Raw genomic sequence first — 23911 nt, 5'->3', positions numbered from 1 at the left:
TCCCCAGTTTTCATTTCTAGCTCACGCAGCTGCCACACGCTTCACTCACTTCCAAGAGTATTCCTCCCAAGCATTAATAACAGCCGCAGGAACCTTACATTCTCTAGCTTAAGGGATAGAGATCATGTAGGGCTGTAGGTTGTTTTTTGGCCGGGAGGGGGTCATCTCTTTTTAGTTCTTCCAGCTGTGGGAAAGGGAACCTCTATCTACCTTCCTAAAAAAGCGCAGATACACAATTTCACCTTCTGTCCTCCGAGGACTAAGGTTCTTTGGGCTGCAATGAAGGTGGTGTATGTCCTTCTAAGATGACACTCAAAACGAGGCCGGCCTTTGCATGTGGGATCACTGTGTGGTCGAGCTCACCACACACTTGAGACCCAAGACCCCACCAGCCAGGGAAGGAAGACCCCCCCCAAGATCTGAGAACTCCGTGTCAGGGTTGACAAAGTGGCCACAGGCCTGGTACATCCCACAGCTCGCGAGCTAAGAATGGTTTTTAAATTTTTAAAGAATTATAAAAATCTTTTAAAATATACTATAGACGCAGTAATGAGTCTGCAAAGCCGAAAATATTGCTGTCTGGCCCTTCCCGGGACAAGGTTGCTGACCCCTGGTCTAAATGAGCAGGACCTCAGCCGTCCAGAGGGTACCTGCCGTTTCCTGAGCTGAGTCCTCAACATTCCAGGTCCTCTTCATCCCCCTATGTTAGTTTTCCCTTTAAGTTCAGAAACAGATATCAAATGTTCCGAGGAAAGGCACAATAGCTATCAAACATAATAGCTGATAAACAAACGTTCACTTCTTCCAAGGAGCTCAACATCACAGGTGAGGATCTGGTTCAACACCTGTGCCTTGACTGTGACAGAAACAAGGCTCCGATTAACAACCAGCCAGAGACGATTCCAGGCATCAAAGCGAAGATGCCACAGAACGTCCTCACCCATCCTGCTGCTGACTCAGGGATCCTCTGGGCAGCCCCAGCATCCACATTTGATAACGGTATTTTGACTCACCTTCTCCCCCACTGTCCGAGGGAAAGAAAACAGAGGCAGAAACACACTTGAATTGTCCCCTGGGATCTTGCCTTTGAGTTTCTTAGACACCTGCCCCTAAATATCCTCAGAGTCTCTCTGGATTAGAACTCAAAGGACAAACACAGCATCCAGCTCTTCCTGGGCTTCCACCAGAGAGAACGGCGGCCCGGCCCGCAGCGCAAAGCCCCCAGCGCAGCCACCGTCTTACCTGGTTCAGTGCAGTTCTTGCTGCTCCGCGGCCCTGCATCTTCTGAAGTCAGCGAGTCATTCACCTGCATTAACTTCCTGCCCACGGTCCACTGTCTGTCTTGCCCGATGAGGTCCATGAAATCAAGGTCTGGGGAGAAAAAGGTCACAGCCACACATCACTAACAGCTGGGTGTCACCTGTCCCCAGACTGGGTGCCCAGCGCCTTCAGCCATCGGCACTCAGTCCGGCCAACACCCCTTAGACCTCTCACCACCGTCGCTCACCATCCTGCCCCCACCTCCCAAGGGCTTCCTCGGCTCCTGGGTCCTACTGGCTCCCACAGCGGCAGCCCTCAGCCAACGGCTGGGAGGGGGCGGTGTATAAACACCTCACGCTCCAGTGGGATGACTCTGAAGTGTGTGTTCTACCCTAGAATCCAGTTTTCCCCACTGGGATGACTCTCCAGGTGTCTACAAGGTGACTCTCCTGATAAAACGCACTTTATTGGTCGCTGTCCTTTCCTGTCTTAATTCCCTGCACCCAATAACATGCTGAGAAATGTTGAACAACCAACTCTCCAGGGGAAAAAGTCCTGGTCTTGTATCCACTGGACAACTTCCATGGTGTGAATATTCCCATCATGGCCAATTTCGAGCTACCAACGTGATCTCACTGAACGTGGACTTGGGAAAAAAGGGCACGGTTGGGTCCGCTAAGTCAGGGTGACTGGCACCTACACACCAGCATCTACTCCTTGACCAGTACTTCCCTGAACCGCCTCCCAAATACACCACCTGCCACTGACCACCTGCTCAGGATCTGCTTCTCGGGGTCACCCAGGCTAAGACACCACAACAACACGCCCAGAGCCTGGGCCAGTGCATCCCACATAACAAGATTTCAGTAAATACGAGATGAGAGCGTGAACAAGGGGAAAGTCGATCACTGAATGCGTGACTAGGGCTGAGGTCTCCGGCTGAGATGCCCATGGGGATGGACGTGCCAGGAGAAAGAACAGAGACGGAAGGGCCTGTCGGGGGAGAATATGGTGGCTTCTGCTTAGGACGTGTTGGACCTGAAGTGTCTGTGGACCATCCACAGGGCAGCGTGCTGCCCGGGTAATGTGGGTGCAGACACCGCAGGGCGGACAGCTAAGCTACACAGAACATCAGGAGAATCGTAAGAAAACAGGGAAGAGTATGGCATGTGTACGGATGCAGTTTCCTAAAGAGAAGGGAATGGAAGAAGAAACCATGGGAAACTCAGCATTCCTTCAGAGCAGGTAGAGTCAAAGCATTCAGCAAAAGATCATGAAAGGAAGGAAAAGAGCAAGGGAAGTGGTGTCACAGAAGGTAAGCAGAAAGAGAATTTCAAAAAGGAAAAAGTGGCCGATGGCCTTGACTGCCGTGGACCAGTCACGTAAGACAAATGCAAAGACACAACAGAGCGGGACCTCAGAGGGTCACTGGGATGTGGAAACACCAAGCACAGATGGCTCTTTCTAGTGGCTTGGAACTCAAGAAAGATGTGACATGAGGCTTTGGCTACCTCTCGAGTGTCCAGAGTTGCTGTGGTCAGAAAATGGATCTAAGAACAAGACAAGGTTCTAATTCATGGGCCCAGCGGCCTTCGCAAAAGGCCAGAGGGTGCGCCCCACCGAGCCACACCAGCACAGTGTTCTGAATTGGTCAATGAAGAGCTGAAGGTCATCATACCCTTTCCTCAATTTCCATGGGGATTTTAGTTTCCTAAATGATACCACTTTCATTTTATAACTGGAACCTCATGACAATGCTCAGGAAAGAAAGAGGGAGCCTGGGCACTGTCTCTCTGCCCACTGCTGTCTCTCTGACACCTAATCACTGCTGGCTCAGAGGTACTCAGTAAGTATGTGTCAGAGTAACCATTCCCACTTCGTGGATGGATAAAGTAAAACTCATGGAAGTTTCTGGAAATCACAGTGCTTGTAGGCATCTCACCTAAAGCCAACAGGACACACAGTAACATCCGTAGCTCACAAACTGAGGTCTTCCTCAGTCAAATGGAACCCGCTCCACATGTAAAATCATCAAGTAGCTAATTACAACTTTTACACATTAGCTAGGACAGCCCCTAGGTTTATTCTCAAAAAAATGTAGAACGTGGGGCCCAACTAGAACAAGCAATAACTTAAGACTCTGAAATACAGAAACCTACATGATGGCCAGATATAGCCATAATTGTGAGGACAATCCCAAAGATATTTCAAGGTCAAAGCAAGGCATCTATGTACTCCTGTTCACCTGAATGGTTAATTCTTAGGATTAAGGACAGCGACAAGCAGAGGAAAAAAATTGCAAAAAACTCATAAACAAGGAATAAGGTCAGTTGCCTTAAAATTCAACAGGCAGACCTAAAATGCGAATATTACACCATATTATCATAAAGGATCTAAGAGTGTGGAGAAGGACACCCCATTTGTCTCAGGTTGGGTTTCCGCAGAAGCAGCCCCTGAGGACAAGGATTTGAGCACAGGTGGTTTACATGGGGGGGTGATCTCGGGAAGCACCCGTGGTGGGACAGGGACAGGGAGCCAGCCAGTGGAGGTGTGTTTCAAGTTTCAAGTTGCTAAAATGGGTGAACTAGCACTTGACCCCTCTGGAAATCTCTGTGGGGCCAGTGGAGACATGCAACTCAGACACCCAAGGGGTGAGGGAGCTGGGGTATTTATCCACCTGCTCTTGGTCTGCCATGGGTTGAATGTAGGCTGTTCCCAGGGGACATTAATTCCCTGGCACTTCCAACCAAAGTGGGCTCTGGTACCCAGCAAAAGGCCTTAGATAATGAGACGCAGGTGCTGAAAGTTGGACGGTGCCCACGTGCACTGAAGACATGAGGACAAAGTGACGCGGGCAGGATGCCGATGGCATCTTCCAGCCTACACGAGACCAACAGATTGGCCGTTCTGCTCTTCTTGTAATCTGGGGTAAAGAAAAGTGTTCTGTGGGGCTGCAATCCTAACATTCAGGAAGATCCCAATGTGCATTGTTTGTATAGTGGTGAGCATAGCTGCCTTCCAGGAAGATTCCAAAAATCTGCAAAGGAGCAAAAGCATCCCTTCCAGTGACTTGCAAAGTTTCTGCTTAGGCCAAATTTCCATGGTTCTGTAATTCTGAGAGAAAAGCTGATACCAATTAAGAGATATAAAAATAAAGCCAGCTATTGTAGCAGAAAATTAGAGGATTTTTTTTACATGATGATTCAATAGCTTCAGGAATCAGAGACTATTAAGGCAGCGCCTCTGGATTCCAAAACGTACAAACTTTTATCTCAAAAAAATATATATGACCACTGACCACTGATATACAGATGTGGAGACCAGAGTCTGAGAAAATGAGAAGGATGAAAGCAAAGCACTGCATTCACTTACTTCCCACTGAGAACCGTGTGACGATATTACACCGCATTCTCTTTGTCCTCACAAAACTGCTGGTGAGGGACTTCCCTGGTGGCGCAGTGGTTAAGAATCCACCTGCCAATGCAGGGGACACAGATTCGAGCCCTGGTCCAGGAAGATCCCACATGCTGCGGAGCAACTAAGCCCGTGCGCCACAACTACTGAGCCTGTGCTCTAAAGACCGTGAGCCACAACTACTGAGCCTGCATGCCACAACTACTGAGACCCATGCGCCTAAAGCCGGTGCTCCGCAATAGAAGCCACTGCAATGAGAAGCCCGAGCACTGCAACGAAGAGTAGCCCCCACTCGCCGCAACTAGAGAAAGCCCGTGCAAAGAAATGAAGACCCAACGCAGACCAAAAAAAAAAAAAAAAAAAGTCAAAAGAAAAAAACAAAACTGCTGGTAAGGTAGGAAAGGGCAGTTGGTTCTTGGGTCAACTTACCTTTGGAGTAAATAAGTCAGAGTAGAAGTGATCTGCCTAAACTCAGAACCCACCCATGGCCACAGCCACTGCCAGTTAATAATCATCATGACAGCCATTTATTGAGTGTCATGACAGCCATTTATTGAGTGTCTATTATGTGCGAAGAACTTGCCACTCTTCGCCATGTTTCATCTTAACATCTTATTCTGAACTATTAACTCCACTTGCAAATAAGGAAACCGAAGCACAAAAGAGGTTAAAAGACTTGCCCAAGGTCACACAGCAAGCAAAGAGGCGCAGAATGGGGATCTGACCAGGATCTGACCAGGTCTAGTGACCCCAAAACCCACATTCTTGGTAGATCCCTGCAGAGGATGAAATCCGTCTGGCCATATTACTCAGCTATAGCAAGACAGATCCACTATGCAGCCTGCACCTTATACGAGGTGAGGGGTGGAGACAGTCTCACTGGACCTACTTCCCCAGAAACTATTAGGAACAGTGGCAAGTCAGGAGCGTCACCCCGTGAAAGCATCACACACACAAAAGAAAACAGTCCTGAAACCCCACTGGATGCAGGACGCTCAGCTGAGCGTGGATTTCTCAGAGACTCAGCTGGCCCCTTGGTCCCAACATGGAGGCTCACAGTCTTGGATTTAGGGAGGAGTGGGTGGGCAGTGGGGAAGGCAGAGGGCATTGGGGGAGGCGCCCGCTGCTCTCCCCTCATCACCCCCGGCTTCCCTGGACTTCTTGGCTCGGCAGGAGATGCTCCTCGAAGCTACACTTGAGCAATGTCAACAAAAGCCCTTGGCCCCCATCCACCGCGTGCCTGGCTCCGCCCGCCAGGCCCTGGAAGTGGCGAGCTGGCCTAATTAGTCAGGGAGCGGGTGGGGGCGGTGAAGAGGGAGGCAGCGGGCTCACATGTCACATGTCACCAGCTCCGAGCAGGGCGGCAGGGGTGGGCCGTGGAGATAGCGCGGGGTGCCTGCTGGAGGGGAAGAGGCTCTCAACTTGAGACTCGAGCACACGCGCTAAGGAAGGAGAGAGTGTGAGGCTGGGAGCCAAGTTTCCATTACAGAGTTGTGCCCTCGTCCTCTCCTGCTCTCTCCCTCCCTCCCTCTCTCTCTCTCTCTCTGTCTCCCTGTCCCCTTCCGCCTCTCCATGACCAGGGCTTGGAAAGCCCAAGGCTTTCTGACCCCAAGAATGGATTTCCTTCAGTGCCCCATGTCCCAGCTTCACCCTAAGACTAACATGCTTTCTCCCATGTGCACCCTCGTCCCACATAGGGTCCCAGGCCCAGCGGAGAGGTGGAGCTGCCACCCTCTGAGGAGGGAAGGACCCCGTTCAGAGGAGGGTCTGCAGACAGGCAGGTTTGCTGCAGCAGCATCAGAACTGTGCCCCTGCCCGTGTGCCCGCAGCCGTCCTGCACCTTCTCACTCCGCGCTCCCCCCAGAGTTTCGTCCATTTCACTGATGGGGTAAAGCAGCGAGCTGGGACTCAAGCCCAGATCTGACTCCAAAGCCCAGCTGTGCGCGTCCCACCTCGTCCCAGAGCTCAGGAGCCCAGGGGAAGTGGCCTCCTGGGGTCACCACGCCCCCTTGAAGGGTCGTGTTAGCTCTCCCCTCCCCCAGATCTGGAACACAGCATTTCTTCTTGAAAACTGGGATGGAGAGAACCACCCAGAGGATCAGGGCAGCAGGTGAGGAAACTGAGTCTTGCAGAGCCTAATGCAACCCTGAGGACAGAAGGTCCAGAAAACTCAGTGAACAGAACATGTGACAGAGCCCATGGCGGCAGGACCGGCTGCAGCCCTCAGGCCGGCGCAGGCTCAGAGTGCGCAGCAGGGCTATAAATACCCCACCCGGCAGTTTACACAGCTGTCCCCACTCTGGGCGCCCCGGGTCTTCACCCCGGGGTCAGAGGGCGGGTTTGCATCAGCCTGCAGCCCTGAGACCGCCTTCTGCAGACTCTCCAGCAAACGTGTGGGGCGCAGCTGCCCCTCCAGCGCCCTCTCCCTACGGCCACCATCCTGACCCCCCGCCCGCCGAGGTTCTCACCCTCTGTGGGTGAGCGGAGGAGGAGGGCAGGGCTGGCTCTTGCCTGTGCCTCTTCACACGGATTCTCCAGCTGGAGGAAAAGTGTGGCTCTGAGTGGTTCTGGGTCCTTGGAAAGGAGCACAGACTGTGGAGAGGCTGCGAGCTCTCCAAACCCGCCAGGAGAGGAAGAAGCCGGAGGCTGAACGTCCTGGGCACTGGGTCCCTCCACAGCCTCAAAGCTTCCAGAAATACAGAGAAGGGCAGATCCAGAGAACTCGAAGCTGCGGGGAGGCCACAGACTCCAGGTAAACCTCTCCTCTCTCTGCATCTTCACGCCCTGCCCAGCGGGTCCCCCATCTCCTGCCCTCCGGCTGCGCCATGGCAATCACAAGCCGCAGCTCTCAGGCTGCACTTAAACCGCATCCCAGTATCAAGGCGCCGCACCTCCACTCGAGGAAAACCCTCTGGAAGGCTGAGGTTTCTCGGTCCCTCTAATGGGAAGAGGGAACAGTAACCCCTGGCCACCTGCACAGAGATATGGGCCCTTCCACCCATGTCCGCCCTCTGCAGGGCTCCTGCACAGAGCGCAAGGTCAGCAGCAGCAAAAGCATCTCCTGGGGCTGGTGAGAAATGCAGCGCCCAGCCGCGGAGCAGGACTCTGCACGGAGCACAGTGGAGTCTGAGCTGCTGCTCCCAGGCCCCAGGAAACAGCTTCAAGTGTTATTTGCCAAAAGACGATGTTTCTAAGCACAAGAGGCAGAGAGAGGCTGCAGGGCGTAGGCAGAAGGTCCCTGCCCAGCACTGCTGGGGTCCCAATGGCGAACGGGAGCAGGCTGCCGGGGCTCTGGGTCACGCTGTGGACCAAGTGCTGTCCAGTCGTGTCCTGCATCCGAGAGGGCCGGTCCCATGACCCGTCCCCCGACGGGAGGGAACGGGCAGCCCAAGAAGTCCTGACTGCTGCTGTGCCTCCCCTTCCCTCCTGACACCAACCCTCACAGCCCAGGCCACACACCCTCCCCGGGACACAGAGGCCAGCAGAGCCCATGACAGAGTAGCCTTGGGAACAAGGGCAGCCCAAAGCACCCAGCCCAAAGGCGAGAGTCCGAACTGGCCCCGGATGCAGGTTCTGCCATGGCTGTCGGGCAAAACAAAGCAGGTCTGGTTGTGAGACTTGGAGGCCAAGGTAGGGGAGCCCAGAGAGACCCCGGCCGCTCCCAGGGAGAACCCCTTCCTCCACTCAGCCTTCCTGACCTTCCAGGATGTCCCCTCAGCACAAGGCCCCAGAGTTACTTCTCCTTCAGAGCTTGCATCACAGATGGACGCATCACTGACTGTCTCCGCTGCTCCCCCCGCCCTGCGACCCCGACCTGTCCCAGGCTCCAGGAGACTCAGGCTGTCTGGGCTTTTCTCCTCCCTGTGCCCCTTCCCCCTGACCCCTGCCTGAAACCCGGTGGGTGTCCAACAGCCACAATGGCACAGCGCTTGCCTCAAGGTGGGGCTGGGGAGTCATTGCCCAATTCCCAGGAAAGACCCCTACGTCTTCCCTCAGGGGTCATGCCCCTTGATTTGAGGCTAAGTTTAAATGACAGGTCTGGGAATTTTAGTGGCAAACCTAAAACAGAACCCAAGTGCTCGGGGTTCCCGGACAAAACTGTTTGCGTTATATAGTCTTGCTATTCAAAGTGTGGCCCCTGGACCAGCCACATCAGCCTTCCCTGGGAGCTTGTTAGAAATGTGGCATCAGACACCCCGCGTGAGACTCTGCATTTAAACAGATGACTTGTGTGCACAGTAGGGTCCAGGCAGCTCTGCAGCCCATTGCTGGGCTGGGTGTTTCTTTTCCCATTTGTTCAGACATCGGTCGCTGAGCACCTTCAAGTTCCCAGGACAGCGCTCTGCTTGATCTCTCCACCTCTAAGTTCCGTCCTCAGGGAGCGGGAAGGCCCCTTGCTGAGCACAAGCCCCTGCAGGAGGCGTGCTCCGGCATCAACGGAGCTGGCTGGCCGCCCTGAGACGCTTCCTCCTGCATCTGCCTCGAAAAGCGAGAGAAGACCAGCTCTCAGCAGCCAGGTTTCAGAGCTTCCTCTTTTCCAAACAGCTCCATCTTTCTTCACTGCTCTACTAATTAAAGCAAATGGGTGTGTTCCAAGGACCCTGGGGACTGGGCTTCTGGTCTCAGGACTTCGCCATCTTGGGCATCTGGTGACTAGGGATTCTAGGGCCAGATCTGTCCCTAGCTGTGGGCTGTTGGGAAGTTGAATCACTTTAACTCAGTTGCTGCATCTGAAAACTGAAGGGCTTGAATAATCTGACCACTAAAGTCCTTGAGCTTGGATTTTTTTAAAAATCTCCGGGAGAGTTGTGTACCCCAGGAGGCTGGGCTATATGACTTGCTGAAGAGTGGGAAGAAAATGAGAAGCCCCACGTCTGTATCACGTGCCAATCTTATTACATATTTAATATTTATAATGCAGGCTGACAGTAGCACCACCACTGAGCCCCTGTGCCAGCATGTCCCATAATTAATGTAATAGAAGGGCACTGTCACCCAGGGTAGGCGAGGGGCGTGAAGGCACAGCGCAGGGTGGACGTGGGGCCCTCCGGGCTCACTTGCTCTCAGAGTGTCCGGCATAGGGCCCTGTACGTGTACTCAGTGGAGCAGATTCACAGATATTATTTGAGACAGTAAAATCTTTACAACACTATGTTGAAATGAGATGGGGGCACGATCATGCAATCTTTTTCTACCATACGGATGTTCACCGACTATCTTTTGGCAAAGAATTCTTTTAAACTGTTTGAACTTAAAGTTTTAAGTTCAAAAAAATTCTTTGAACTTAAAGATGAATTACGCATTTCCCTCTTACAATAAGACAACTGCTGCAAAGATGCCCACCTTTTCCGAGAAGACATTGTGGCCACCAGCTAAGGGTGCACCTCGCAGGTATATTCCACACACACACACCCTTCAAGGTGACATTTTAACAACCAGGTGAAAAAGCACCTACTTCCCTAAAGAAATTTGTTTTATGGAGAGAACATTCTGAAAACAAATATCAAGAAATTGTGTTACCCTCCAAAATTGACAGAAATCAGCGTCTAAAGCAATCATAGTTTCCACCTTAAAACGTGGAAGCAGAAGTACGTCACCTGATGAAAAACATTCCACACACAAAGAGTTTCAATGAGTTCTGAATCCATTTGTTAAAAATATGTAAATTCAACACCTTCTGAAAAGTAGCATGATTAATGGATTGAAACCAGGAAAAATGCGAAGACGTGAACGAAAGTTTTTGTATAATTGGTGGGTGAAACTGAAAAATTAATGTCCTGATTTAGTAGGTACGTCTATGATGCTTTTCTTCCATTTGCATCTATGTATCTTGGTGAATCATCTATTTCAGTTAGGACAGCCATTAAATGTCAATATTGAACTGAACCTTAAATGAAAATAAACAGACTTCCAACTGGCTGTTCCTCAAAATGTGGAACTAATATTTTCAAAAATGATCTAAATATATTCAATCATGTTGTCCTCAACAAAACAGTGCTCACAGACCGTAACAATATTAATAATTATAATACTCCAGTAAAATTGAAATGTTTTGCTCTATTAATAAAACCTTTATTTTCTTCCTCTTAACTTTATGTTTCTTGATATATAAAAGCCAGGGGTGGGCCTGTGAGCCATGGCCGCTGAGCCTGCGCGTCTGGAGCCTGTGCTCCGCAACGGGAGAGGCCACAACGGTGAGAGGCCCCGCGTATCGCAAATAAAGAAAAAAGTCAGGGGTAGATCCAGGTTTTGTAGGGCCTGAAGCTTATGTAATGTTGAGGTCCCTCTTTTCTTTTATTATTTTTTAAATTTTTTTTAAATTTTTTGTCTGGCCACACACCTTGTGGGATCTTAGTTCCCCGACCAGGAATTGAACCTGGGCCCTGGGCAGTGAGAGCACGGATCCCTAACCATTGGACCACCAGGGAATTCCCTCTTTTAAACAGAAAAATACGAAGTTAGATACAAGGCTTAAGTATGTGTATACATAATATATATTACAGTATTAATTATGCACAATTTCTAAATCAATATCCATTCTCCAATAGTTTGGAGATAGCAGCTTCAGATGACACATGCTGTTCCAACACCTGTATACGTTTCTTATTTCTTCCATTAGACTATAAGCTGCCTGATGACACCCATTTTTTTTAATTGGCCCCCAGTACTTGCATAGAGGAGGGATTCAATAAATTTCCATCACGGAATTAAATTAATTTTTTAAGCTAAACTGGAGTGTGGTGCCTGCACCCCTCCCTGCCGACATCCCTTCTCCCCTAATTTGAATCAACCTCGGAATTTCCTTGGGGAACGACCCCTCCCCCATACCCTGTCTTCCTGGTCTGAGTGGAGCATCTCTCACTCATTCACTAAGGGCCTGGCCAATCAAAGCCCCACATCCTGCAGGTCATGATGACTGGTTCCCAGGTGTGCCTGTAACCGAGACAAGCCAATCAAAACAGAGCTCCCAGGAGAGAGCCTAGCCCACTCTCTCCCAGTGAGCTTGAAACTGGAAGGAGGGCATGGACGCTGGGAGTCCAGGAATGCAGCCAGCACGCAAGGGTGAGCAGAGCCAAACCCAGAGCTTTCTTTTCTCTGCAAGGAGTGAAGGTTGGCCCCTGATGGTGGAGATACAGAGTCTGTGCAACAACCCCCCCCCCAAATACCCAGAGGCCGGCCCAGGCAAACAAGGGAAACCCTCAAATGTCACTGTGAAATTGTAGTAATGATTTAGATTGCAATGCAGCATTTGCCACGTTGGGAGGCGTCCTGGTTTGTGTTTCCTTAAAGCCAAGTCCAAAACAAAGACTTGAGCACAAGTAGTTTATTCTGAAGGGGATCCCAGGATGAAGGAGTGAGGGCACGTGGAAAGCAAGATGGGGAAAGGGAAACAGGAGCTATAAGGGAAGTTATAAATGGAGGATGTATATGATGGCTGCTGCCATGGCAACTAGGGCAGGATCCCACTGGAAGCTTGGAGGCGCACCCAAGATTCCTCCCAAAATTGTCCTCCAGCAGGATGAGGGCTGTGGCTCGCATCACGCCCTGAGGGTAGCCCCAGGAGCATGAACTCTCCCAAACTCCAGGCTGCACTTCTGGGTGGGCCACATCAGCTCCCACCTACCGGGAACACCCCGAGCCGGAGAGACAAGTGGCCCATGCTTGAAGTGGCACCGTCACTGCAGCAGAGTCTGAACCCACACTGCCCTGCCTGCTGCAGCTGCGGCTTGAACCCGAAGGGGGATGGAGGGGGTGTCTCGAGGGACACCCAGTGATGCCAGCTACCGAAGGTAACCTTGGCCTCATCTTGGAAACAGTCTCTCTTGAAGCAAGTGGGAAGATGTGGTTGGTCCAGGGCCACGTGTAGATTTCCTAATGATGTTTTCCTTTTCTCCCTCTTCTCTCACCACGGAACTTGACGCCAGAACTAAAATATTCTCTGGACGCTTCCCAATGAGAGCACAGGACTAAAGAGGGGACAGGCAGCGTGGGTTTCTTTTAGGTGGAGAGTCACTTGGTTCTCACATTTTCCTACTCTTCAGCCCACTGCTCGCAGCGTTCCAAGTTGGAAACTGACGCCCACCTCAGGAGCGCAACAAGGCTGAGCAGAGAGAAAGCAGCATCCACGCCCCCCAGCCCCTGGTTTCCAGCACGAGTCAGAGACCCACCAACAGGAAGGGGAAGGCAGGGAACGATCCCACGAATGGCCAGACGGGGATGGGCTGACGCATACCACCTTCCAGGCCACCGCCTGCCACCTAAGCGAGGGCCGGTTTGCTTCTGTCATTTCAGCCCGATGGCAGCACCTCCCCTGCTCTCATCCCGTGACTCCCTCCCAGTGAATTTCTGTTGATTCAGGATTTGCCTAAGGAATCAGGCTTTATTTTCTAGAGCCCTAAGAAGAGCAGAAAATGATCATCAACATTCAGTATTGGGGGCCCACCCGCTACGTGCCTCCAGCCGAGGGCTCCCCATCCCACTCTGTGCGGTTGGCACCGCGCACGCCTGTCTCCCCCTCCGGCCCACTCTCTGTCCCAAAGCCTGAGAGATCCCGTCCATCTCAGCCACCACCAGCCAAGGCCAGTAAGTCCTCTGTCAGGGAGCCAGAGAGAAAACGGGAAAGTGAAAGTCCTCTTCCACTGTTTCTAAAAGTGAAGGAAGCAGAGAACAAGGGAGAGGCGGTCAATAAAAAGACACACACACACACACACACACACACACACACACACACACACACACGCACACCGGCTGAGAAGGGGTGATGCAACAAGGGATTCTGGGACCAAGGGCCATATCCATCTCTTCCAGAATCGTGTACTCACGTAAGGGAGAAAGGGGAGGGAAGGAAACTGGACCCCTGGTGACACTGCTGGTCCGTTGATGACACCAGCCTACCTGCAGAAACAGCCTCCAATAAATCCTCCAATGCCTTAGGCATTTTGAATTGTCTTCCGCTTTTGACAGCAAGAAGTGTCATGACTGACGTATCAGATGAAACCTTGTGTTAAGATCTAAGTATTGTCCTGAGAAACATCGGACTTCGGTTCAAATTCTGGCTCTGCAGCTTTCCAACCTTATACTGCATGAACCTCTTCCTAGAAGCTGGCCTTACACACATGAGACCTGTCCCAAATACCAGCCTACCTAGACCAAAGCTTTTTAGTAAAGGTGGTGAGCCTATCTCACACCCAATAGTTTGTACCTCCGAAACTACAAACCACTGGGTATAAGACAGGCTCCATGATGTATTGTACAACACGGGGAAGAGAGCCAATCTTTTATAATAACTATAAATGGAAAGTAACCTTTAATAATCGTAAAAAACCAAAAATTTTTAAAAATAATAAAGGCAGTGAGCGCTCTTCACTGTCCCCCTCTTCAGGGATCCACTACTCGTCAGGTCACCTCAGCATCACCCTGCGGCGTGAGTGACGGCACCTGTTCTCACACATCCCCTTGTCCCCCCCGCCACGGCAGGCTGACAGCCCGCCCGAGCAGCCCTCAGCTCAAAACTGCAATAGAGAAGGATGGAAAAGGATGAGGATCCCAAAATAAATCCCCATCTCTCCAAGAGGATTCTCCTCCTCAGAAGAGTTCCTCGAAGCCACAAAAGGCACCCTGAACGGTGTCATTTGACTTACAAGGCGCCTGAAGCCTGGGACGAGCCCCGGGAGGGGACAGAGCCTCCCAGGTGCTCGGGAAGCCTATTCTCGCGGGGCCACCCTGCTGGGATTTTCAATTAGAAACACTGCATCTGTGACTTGAGCTCATCCCATCCTTTCTTTTTTTTTTTTATAACAAAGTGAATCAGTTATACATATACAATATGTTCCCCTATCTCTTCCCTCTTGCGTCTCCCTCCCTCCCACCCTCCCCTTTCTGATGACAGGTGTGAGCTGTCACCACTGCCAGACGATCAGCGGGAAGTCACCGAGTAAGAGAAGTGTGTCCGTCCGGGCTGGGGAGGTCACCTAACTCAGGAGGACAGAGCTCCTGGCTCCGTGTCCTCCACAGTCAGGAAGCCCGGGGCCTTGGGGCCCACAGAGTCTCCTAAGGGCTGCAGAGGGCAGCGCTCTCGTAGCTTCCATGCTTCCACCTTTTATGAGGAGCAATAAACCAGAAAATTCTCTTCTCCGGAGTCAGATGTAACAGCTCTTTCCACAAATGTCTACAGAGAAAGCCCGAGCTATAAAGTGGGACATTTAAAATCTCTGGTTGTTTTTGTCTTTGCTTCAGGTTTCCTTAACCTTACAATCACTACTGCTCTTGCTACTATCACTATCTCTAGACACAATACAGCTGTAAGTTCCGCAGCATAACGAATGGACCCTCCGTGAGCAAAGCACGTGGGGTGCCACACAGAGGTGCGCGTGAACCCGGACTCGGGATGTCTGACTTCCTGCGCGGGCCCACCTCCTGCCAGGTGCCACCGGGGCCCTTGTCTTGCTTCTCGACGCCTCACTCATCTTACAACAGTCTTGGGAGGTGGGTGTTCTTACTCCCACTTCCCCTGTGAGAAACCAATCTCTTGGACCCTAGGCCAGCGACTTGCCCAAGGTCCGAGTCCTGAAGTAGATGGCAGGCAGCACCCAGTCCAAGGTCGGCCTGGGGACGTTCCAGGCAGGACACAGATCTTAGATGCCCTCTGGTTTTTTAGCAGCAAAGCCTGGCCTGGCACCTCGCCTGGTAGCTCCCACGCTGGGAATCCTTCCTTTCCCTTTACCGCCCTAAGCTCAGGATGCCTGGATTCCTGCCTCAGCCTCACTAAGATGCTGCTTTGTATAATCTTCCCCTTGACGTTTCCATCGGAGACATGGGAGGGACAGGGCTGGTTTTATAAAAGTAAAACATGGTGGGAGAATCGTGGTTTTACTGTGGCAAAGGAAAAGTAGCAAATACTGTGTAGCAGAACGTTAACGGGGAGATCTTGGTGGCGGGTACGCGAGTGTTCACAGTTCCTTCCATGTGTCTGTATGGACGGGTATTTTCATTTAAAATGCTGAGGCGAAAGTAATGTTGCAGAAGGTCCCAGAGGTACGTGAATATTCATGGCATCCCCTACATAGTATCTGAGAGTGATAAAAAGAAAGATTATTGCAACGCGGCCAAGATCCATGTGTACAGGGAACCCCTCCAGAGGGGGCCGGCCAGGGGCCACTGTGTGGTCCAACACCTCGGCTGGGGTCCTGCGGCTCTGCCGTGCTCTGCTTCCAAGACCGTATCTACTACGCCTAAAAGGCCCCGGGTGGCATGGTACCCACACCGTGGGCGAGTGCATCACAAACACCCATCGTTGAGAAGACAGTCTCAAGGCAGCGTCCCTTCCGGAACCAGCACACGTGGATGCCTGAGCCTCCGCGCCTGCCACATGAGGCAAGACATCCCAGCTCTTCGTCATCTCCCAAGCCCCACACTCGTTTCACTTCCTCTTCCAGAACCTCGGCCGGACCTATCTTCTCATCGGAGGGGTCTGGAGGGCTTCCCCTCAGTAGCAAAGCTGTATCAGCAGAGTGTCGTGTCTTGGGAGAGCCAGGAAATGACTCGGCTCAGAGCCCAACTGTCTTTGAACAGCTCTATTTCCAAGCCCTCCTCTGGATATCACCCTGACGGGAGAACGTACCTGACTCTAATTCAGTTGTGAAACAGGCCCTATCCCTGTGCGGATGTTAAAATGGAAATCTAGAGGAACGGCATGTTCCTTTGGTGAATTACTGCCAGGACGAGATAGGACCTCAACGTTAGTCACTCAGCATCCCACAGACCACCCTAGCCTTTGGAGAATTTTCTGCTCCTGTGCTTTACCCCCCTGTGCAAGCTCCAGGCCTGCTTATTCTTTTCTGGAGGTCTCTGGAAAGCTCAGACTTAGTGGAAAAGCTACAGGAAACCGTTCACCCTCCTATCTTCCTCATCATGACTGTTTCAATGACTCTTTCTCTGTCATTGAATTCAATTAATTCAAAAGAAGCCCAGGAACTAAAGAAGTTTCCTCTTGCCTTGTTCCCTAAAGAAATGTTAAAAGTGGTTTTTACAGAAGGATTTCACTTCCCCACGCCCCTGCCCAAACTTTGAAAGGGGCGAGAACAGATCACGATGCAGGAAGCAGCCCATCAAAGGACACAGGGTGACAGCTGGTGGGAGCAGGTGGCACAGGGGTGCCGGTCTCCAGGAGCTCAAAACTGTGAACACTGGCATCCCCTGTTTAAATGAAAACAGGTACAAAGAGGGTAAAGGAGTTTCAACGCTCCCAACAGGGACCTACCCTTGTGCAGAGGCTGCAGAAGGCAGAGCTGACAGGGCCTGTGGCCGCAGGGCTCAGAGACTCTTCCAGTCTTAAAGAGGTCATTGAATGAGCAAAGGGGCAAGACCTAGCTCACAGGGGAAAATACAGGCCGTGCACAAGGGCTTTTTTGCACTGATACTTCCCAGGTCTCGCAGGAGCCAGGTCTTTCCACGAAGCGCTATAACTCTGACTTCTGAATTTCCCAGCACCCAGCAAAAGGCGGGTGAGAGAATGGGCCTTCAATAAATCATCCCCAGAGGACACAACTAAAGGAAAAAGACACTTCCCGAGATCATCTTCAGCCCTCCTTGGAGGTGAGACTGGAGGTCAAGTTTCGGGCTTTGACAATGAGCCTTTTAGGGGATAGAGAACACTCTGGCGGTCTCCAGCTGGGCCATAAGGACGTGAGGAAACCAGGCACACGGGCTCAGCCAGGCAACTGTTTAAGCCCTTTTGCCAACCGGAGATTTACTGCCTGTTCCTCTGGGCAGTGGCGGTCCCAGAGTCAATTTTCCAAGAGGAGGATCGATTGAGGAAACCATTGTTGAGGCTCAGACTGTAAATTTTTTTCAACAGCCCTGTCCACAGTCACAGATGGCTCTGGAAGGCTCACGGGGGGCAGGAGAAAGTGACAGCCCGGCTCGCTGGCTCACCTTACGTGACTCTGCGTCTCCTTCCAGGATTTCTCTCTAAAAACCTATTTTTGCAAATGGTTTAAAAAAAAAGACCCAAATGAACTTTTTTTTCAAGTTGGGTTTTAGCCATGGTACTGGATGAGTCATCAGAAGTCCAAACCTGGGAGGGTTTCGTGGAAGAAAATAATTTTGGAACCAGGAAGGTCCTTTGAGAATGTGAGTGCAGTGCAGTCCAACAGAAATACACTGCAGGCCACGTATGCAATTGCACGTTTTCTCACAGACACATTATAAAAGTAAAGCGCAACAGGTGAAATTAATTTTAATCGTATGTTTCGCTTAACCTGATATATCCAAAATATCATTTCGCCATGCAGTAAGTATAAAAACTATTTCATCACCTTAACTGAGATATAACTTACATACCATAAAATTCGCCCACTTAAAGTGTACAGTGAAACAGTTTTCCATATGTTTACAGAGTTGTGCAACCATCAATATAATCTAATTCTTGAATATTTTCATCACCCCAAAAACACGCATTAGCAGTCACTCTCCATCGCCCCCTTGCCCACTAGGCAACCACTAATCTACATTCTGTCTCTATGGATTTGCCCCTTCTGGACATTTCATATCATTGGGATAACACACTGTGCGGTCTTTGGGGACTGGCTTTTTTTTTTTTTTAATTTATTTTTGGCTGCGTTGGGTCTTCACTGCTGTGCGTGGGCTTTCTCTAGCTGCGGTGAGTGGAGGCTACTCTTCGTTGCAGCGCGCGGGCTTCTCATTGCGGTGGCTACTCTTGTCGCGGAGCATGGGCTCTAGGCGCGCGGGCTCAGTAGCTGTGGCTCGTGGGCTCTAGAGTGCAGCCTCAGTAACTGAGGTGCATGGGCTTAGCTGCTCAGTGGCATGTGGGATCCTCCCGGACCAGGTCTCGAACCCGTGACCCCTGCATTGGCAGGCAGATTCCTAACCACTGCACCACCAGGGAAGTCCAGGGACTGGCTTTTTTGATTTAATGTTTTCAAGGTTCATCCATGTTGAAGCAGTGTCAGTGCTTCATTGCTTTTAATGCCTGAATAATAGCCCATTGTGAGGATCAAAATAATCAATTAATCGTTTTACACTCTCTTTTTGTACCAAACCTTCAAAAGCCATTGTGTCTTGTACACGTGGCATACAGCTGAACTGCTCAGTGGCCACGTGTAGCTCACGGCTCCAATATTATTGCAGATCCTGTCATCTTTCTTCAGAAAATTAAATAAAACCCTGGAAGGACAATTACTTGTCCAAGGCCGCATGCTGGTCAGTGGCTGCATCTCAGTGCGAACCCCAGTGCTGGCCCCATCCGACAGCACCATGCTTTTTCTCCTCACCTACACACTGGGCCATGTAGCGAGGATAAAGATGAAAAGGAACAGGCTAGACAGACATCCACGGAGGTCCACTCTCCCTCCTCAACAACACTCCCTACCTGGTTGGCCATCATTCTGTTTCAACCAGTGGACAGGCCCAGTGGGGCAAGGGTGGGGTACCACCCACAGTCACCCTAAAGAAAGCACCTCTCCACCATCTGGACCAGCTGACTCCCAGCAGAAGTAGCTGCTGAAAGGCAACAAAGGTTAAAGTGATGGGTCACCATGAATAAACCATTCACCTTCCCTGAGACCCTATGACAGAGGGACAATACATACATCCCCTACTTTATGGGGTGCTCATGAGAGGAGATACATACACACCAGGAGGAGAGTCTATTGGGTTAAGGAGAGTGGGTGAACTTCCACCCCTTAGAAATAATGTTGCCCGTGGATCCCCACCCAGTGAATCAAAGGCATTTACTACTGATGGGAAAGAGCAGATGCATTCTTTCTTCTGTAGATGCACACTAATAATAATTAATAGCAAATACTTCTGTGGCAGTTATTACGCACGAGGTAGTCTTCTAAGCAGTTTTCATTCTCACAACCCTTTGTGGGAGGTATTTTTTTTTTAAGTAGAGTTGATTTACAATATTACATTAGTGTCAGGTGTACAACACAGTGATTCAATATTTTTATAGATTATACTCCAATTAAAGTTACTACAAAATATTGGCTATCTTCCCTGTGCTGTACAATATAACCTTGTAGCTTATTTTAGACATAGTAGCCTGTACCTCTTAATCCCCTACCCCTATATTGCCCCTCCCCACTTCCCTCTCCTCATTAGTAACCAATAGTTTGTTCTCTATATCTGTAAATCTATTTCTGTTTTGTTATAGTCATGCACTTGTTTTATTTTTTAGATTCTATATATAAGTGATAACATATAGTATTTATCTTTCTCTGTATGACTCATTTCACTGAGCATAATACCCTCCAAGTCCATCCACATTGCTACAAATGGCAGAATTTCATCCTTTTTTATGGCTGAATAATATTCCATTGTATATATACACCACATCATTTTGTCCATTCATCTGTTGATGGACAACTTAGGTTGCTTCCATATTTTGGCTACTGTAAATAGGGCTGCTATGAACATTGGGGTGTGTGTATCTTTTTGAATTAGTGTTTTCATTTTCTTTGGATAAATACCCAGGAGTGGAATTGTTGGTATCACACTCCTTGACTTCAGACTATACTACAAAGCTACAGTCATCAAAACAATATGGTCCTGGCACAAAAAGAGACACATAGATCAATGGAACAGAACAGAGAACCCAGAAATAAACCCATGCACCTATGGTCAATTAATCTACAGTAAAGGAAGCAAGAATATACAATGGAGAAAAGATAGTCTCTTCAATCAGTGGTGCTGGGAAAACTGGACAGCTACATGTAAAAGAATGAAATTAGAACATTCTCTAACACCATACACAAAAACAAACTCAAAATGGATTAAAGACCTAAATATAAGACCAGAAACTATAAAACTCCTAAAAGAAAACATAGGCAGAACACTCTTTGACATAAACTATAGCAATATTTTTTGGATCTGTCTTCTAAGGCAAAAGGAACAAAAGCAAAAATAAACAAATGGGACCTAGTTAAACTTTAAAGCTTTTGCACAGCAAAGGAAACCACCCACAAACCAAAAAGACAACCTACTGAATAAGAGAAAATATTTGCAAATGATATGACTGATAAGGGGTTAATATCCAAAATATATAAACAGCCCGTACAACTCAGTATCAAAAAAAAAATCTGATTTTTAAAATGGGCAGAAGACCTGAATAATTTGTTTCCACAGAAGACACACAGTTGGCCAACAGGCACATAAAAAGATGCGTAACATCGCTAATAATCAGAGAAATGCGAATCAAAACCACAATGAGCTATCACCTCACACCTGTCAAGATGGCCATTATCAAAAAGACCACAAATAAAAATTGTTGGCGAGGGTTTGGAGAACAGGGAACCATCGTACACTGTTCATGGTAATGTAAATTGATGCAGCCACTATGGAAAACAATATGGAGGTTCCTCAAAAAACTTAAAAAGAGAGAGATTTTTTAAATTATTATCTGCATTTGAAGATGAAAGGAGTATGGCACAGAGAGGTTAAGTAAGTTGCTCAAGGTCACAGAGCTAGTAAGCAGCATGGCAGGCATCTGAACCCAGGCAGTGGGCTCCAGAATCCAGCCTCCTGACACCACGCTTCCCTGGAGAAACCTGGCACATCCAGGGAGCCCAGGTCTCTCCCCACGACTTCTCCTCCTCTTTGTTGGACCCCTGAAGATCTCCCCGCCCATGCAGCACGGTCTCTGGAATCACGCCTTCCAGCTCCAGGGAACATTCGCTTGTGGCCACTCCTGCCTAGATTTCCCATACTAAAGGCATGAGTCAGGAAGACAAAAAAAATGTTCCTTATGAGTTATTATTACTTGTCATCATGCTTGTTGTATGAGCCACAAGGGTCTAGATTTATTAAATTGGAAGGAGAGCTGCTGAGTTTGTTGCTGAGGAATGACAGACTCCACAACACTTGGATTCACTGCTTTTGTCCCCAAAACCATGCTCCCCACCCCCCCACCCAACTGCCTGAAATCCTAGCCCAAGACAGCAAGCAGCCCAGTGCAGGCGGGAAAGGCAGCTTCCCCACAGGTGAACCATCTCTCCCCAGCCTTTACTCACTGAGGATGGAGTGGGGTCCCCATGACCTAACCTCCCCCTGGGATCCGGGGCATCTGGGGTGACCATACAAAGGCAGGCTGGTTGGTGTCCAGTTAAAGACGCAGACGTAGAGAATGGACTTGAGGACACGGGGAGGGGGAAGGGGAAGCTGGGACAAAGTGAGAGAGTAGCATTGACATGTATACACTACCAAATGTAAAATAGATAGCTAGTGGGAAGCAGCCGCATAGCTCAGGGAGATCAGCTCCGTGCTGTGTGACCACCTAGAGGGGTGGGATAGGGAGGGTGGGAGGGAGATGCAAGAGGGAGGAGATATAGGGATATATGTATACATATAGCTGATTCACTTTGTCGTATAGCAGAAACTAACACAACATTGTAAAGCAATTATACTCCAATAAAGATGTTTAAAAAAAAAGAGCAGATGGATATCAGGCTGCCCTGGCGATGTCACCCTGTAAGAGGACACGCTGGGACAGCAAAAGCCAAAGGTCACAATCCTGCTGAAGATTAGCAGATACGTTTAGTTTGGTTCATACAGTGTCGCAAGAGCTCCCCGATTTCATACAAAAAGCCAGATTTCCAGCTTCTTTGGAAAAACCAGAAGACCTGGCAAGGCAGGCCTGAGTCCCTGCCACATAGGCACTTAGCGGGGCACCTCTGCCCCTCTGGACGAGGAAAGCCCTCTTGCCCTCACCCCATTCCCCACCGCTCCATACTGTCCCTCCAGGCCCTTGGGCACAGACGTAGACCACGTGCACTGGAGGGAGGATGACGGTGAAGCTCGGCTTATCCAGCAGCCCTGGCTTATCTTTCCCCTTAAGCCAAGCCCACAGCACACCTGGAGCTGGGGCAGCCTGCATCCCTCCAAGCCCACAGCACACCTGGAGCTGGGGCAGCCTGCATCCCTCCAAGCCCACAGCACACCTGGAGCTGGGGCAGCCTGCATCCCTCCAAGCCCACAGCACACCTGGAGCTGGGGCAGCCTGCATCCCTCCTGCTGCACTCGAGGCCTTTCCTTCTCTGCCCTCCCACTTCCGGGCCGCTCTCGCTATTTTATCCTGGAGAGTCAGAGCCTGTGTTTCTCTCACATGTGAATACCTCATTTCTCCATCCATTCCAGCAGCCTTGAGGAAAAGAACATTTCACATACTTCTCTCGGCTCCTTTTCCTGCCACCCTGGGTTGGGCCCATGGTACGCACTTGACAAGGTGACGTGCCTGAGGAGAAGAGTCTGATGGGGAAACTGAGGAGGACCGGGGCAGAGACGCAGGACGTCACACAGCTTCTTGCTGGTGGAACCTGAACCAAGACCTTGGAAGGCCACGGAGCATGAACAGACACGGTTCCTATCAGCAAAGATGCCGATGACTCAAAATTACCAACCATGAGACAATGGAGGAAGTGGATGCCAGGTGGTGCGCCTCAAGGGTCTGAGAAGTGCAGAGGATTCTGACCCAGCTGCTCAGAGAGCTCAGGCCCCAGGGGTAGCGCTGGGGCTGTGCTAGGGAGACGCTTGACACGGGATTCGTCTTGCACACCTTCATCAGACCCTGCAGTCTGAAACCATTTCATGCCTCTCCTGCGGTGAGAAGGCCTTAAAAATGACCAAGTCCTCAAACGAACGAAGGCAGATCACTTACGCTCAACATGTGGGGTCGCTGATTGAACTTCCCAGGACATGACCTGGACCCTGGGACACCTGGACGGACACCTAGGGGAGGGGAAGCTTCAGGTCTGTCCCACTCCTCCACCCACTCTTATAGGAAAGGGCGGATGAGCCCGTGGACCGCAGGGGCAAATGCTGGGATGCCGTCCATAAATGATACCATTCTGTCCACTGCCGGGGTGCCTGTTGGACCAGCACTATTGCCTAATCCCGTGGGGAGACCAAGCATCCAGGCATTGCTCCAGATGTTTCCACATGGCCTTGCTTCACTCCGAGAGGCAAAGGACCCATTGCCTAATTCTATAAATCTAAACGCACACACAGCTCCCATGAGATTGTGACATCAAGTACCACCTCTTCATGCATCTCTTTAGCATGTAACACAGAGCTATCAACACAGCTATCAACAATGCTGAGTGTATGTTGACCCTGCCCCCATGCTTGAAGCTCTATTAGAAGATCCAGAGAAGTTTATCATGGCAGCCATGAAAAAAACTGTCGACTAAGAAATTTGGACTTGCTCTCTGTCTAGTTCACC

At 50.2% G+C, this 23911-nt stretch overlaps 1 protein-coding gene across 1 annotated transcript in view; it reads right to left on the bottom strand.

Annotated features, from left to right (window-relative positions):
- SLC24A3 (solute carrier family 24 member 3) overlaps window positions 1-23911 on the bottom strand; it is a 464038-nt gene that overhangs the window by 397037 nt on the left and 43090 nt on the right. Inside the window, exon 2 of the mRNA XM_067707351.1 lies at window positions 1243-1371. Coding sequence (XP_067563452.1) covers window positions 1243-1371 — 129 coding nt within the window. The remainder of the gene's footprint in view (window positions 1-1242; window positions 1372-23911) is intronic.

The sequence above is a fragment of the Pseudorca crassidens genome, chromosome 15 (genome assembly GCF_039906515.1).
Source record: "Pseudorca crassidens isolate mPseCra1 chromosome 15, mPseCra1.hap1, whole genome shotgun sequence".
Taxonomy (NCBI): Eukaryota; Metazoa; Chordata; class Mammalia; order Artiodactyla; family Delphinidae; genus Pseudorca; species Pseudorca crassidens.
The sequence above is the reverse complement of the archived record's forward strand: the minus strand, read 5'-3'. Positions and strand labels throughout refer to the sequence as shown.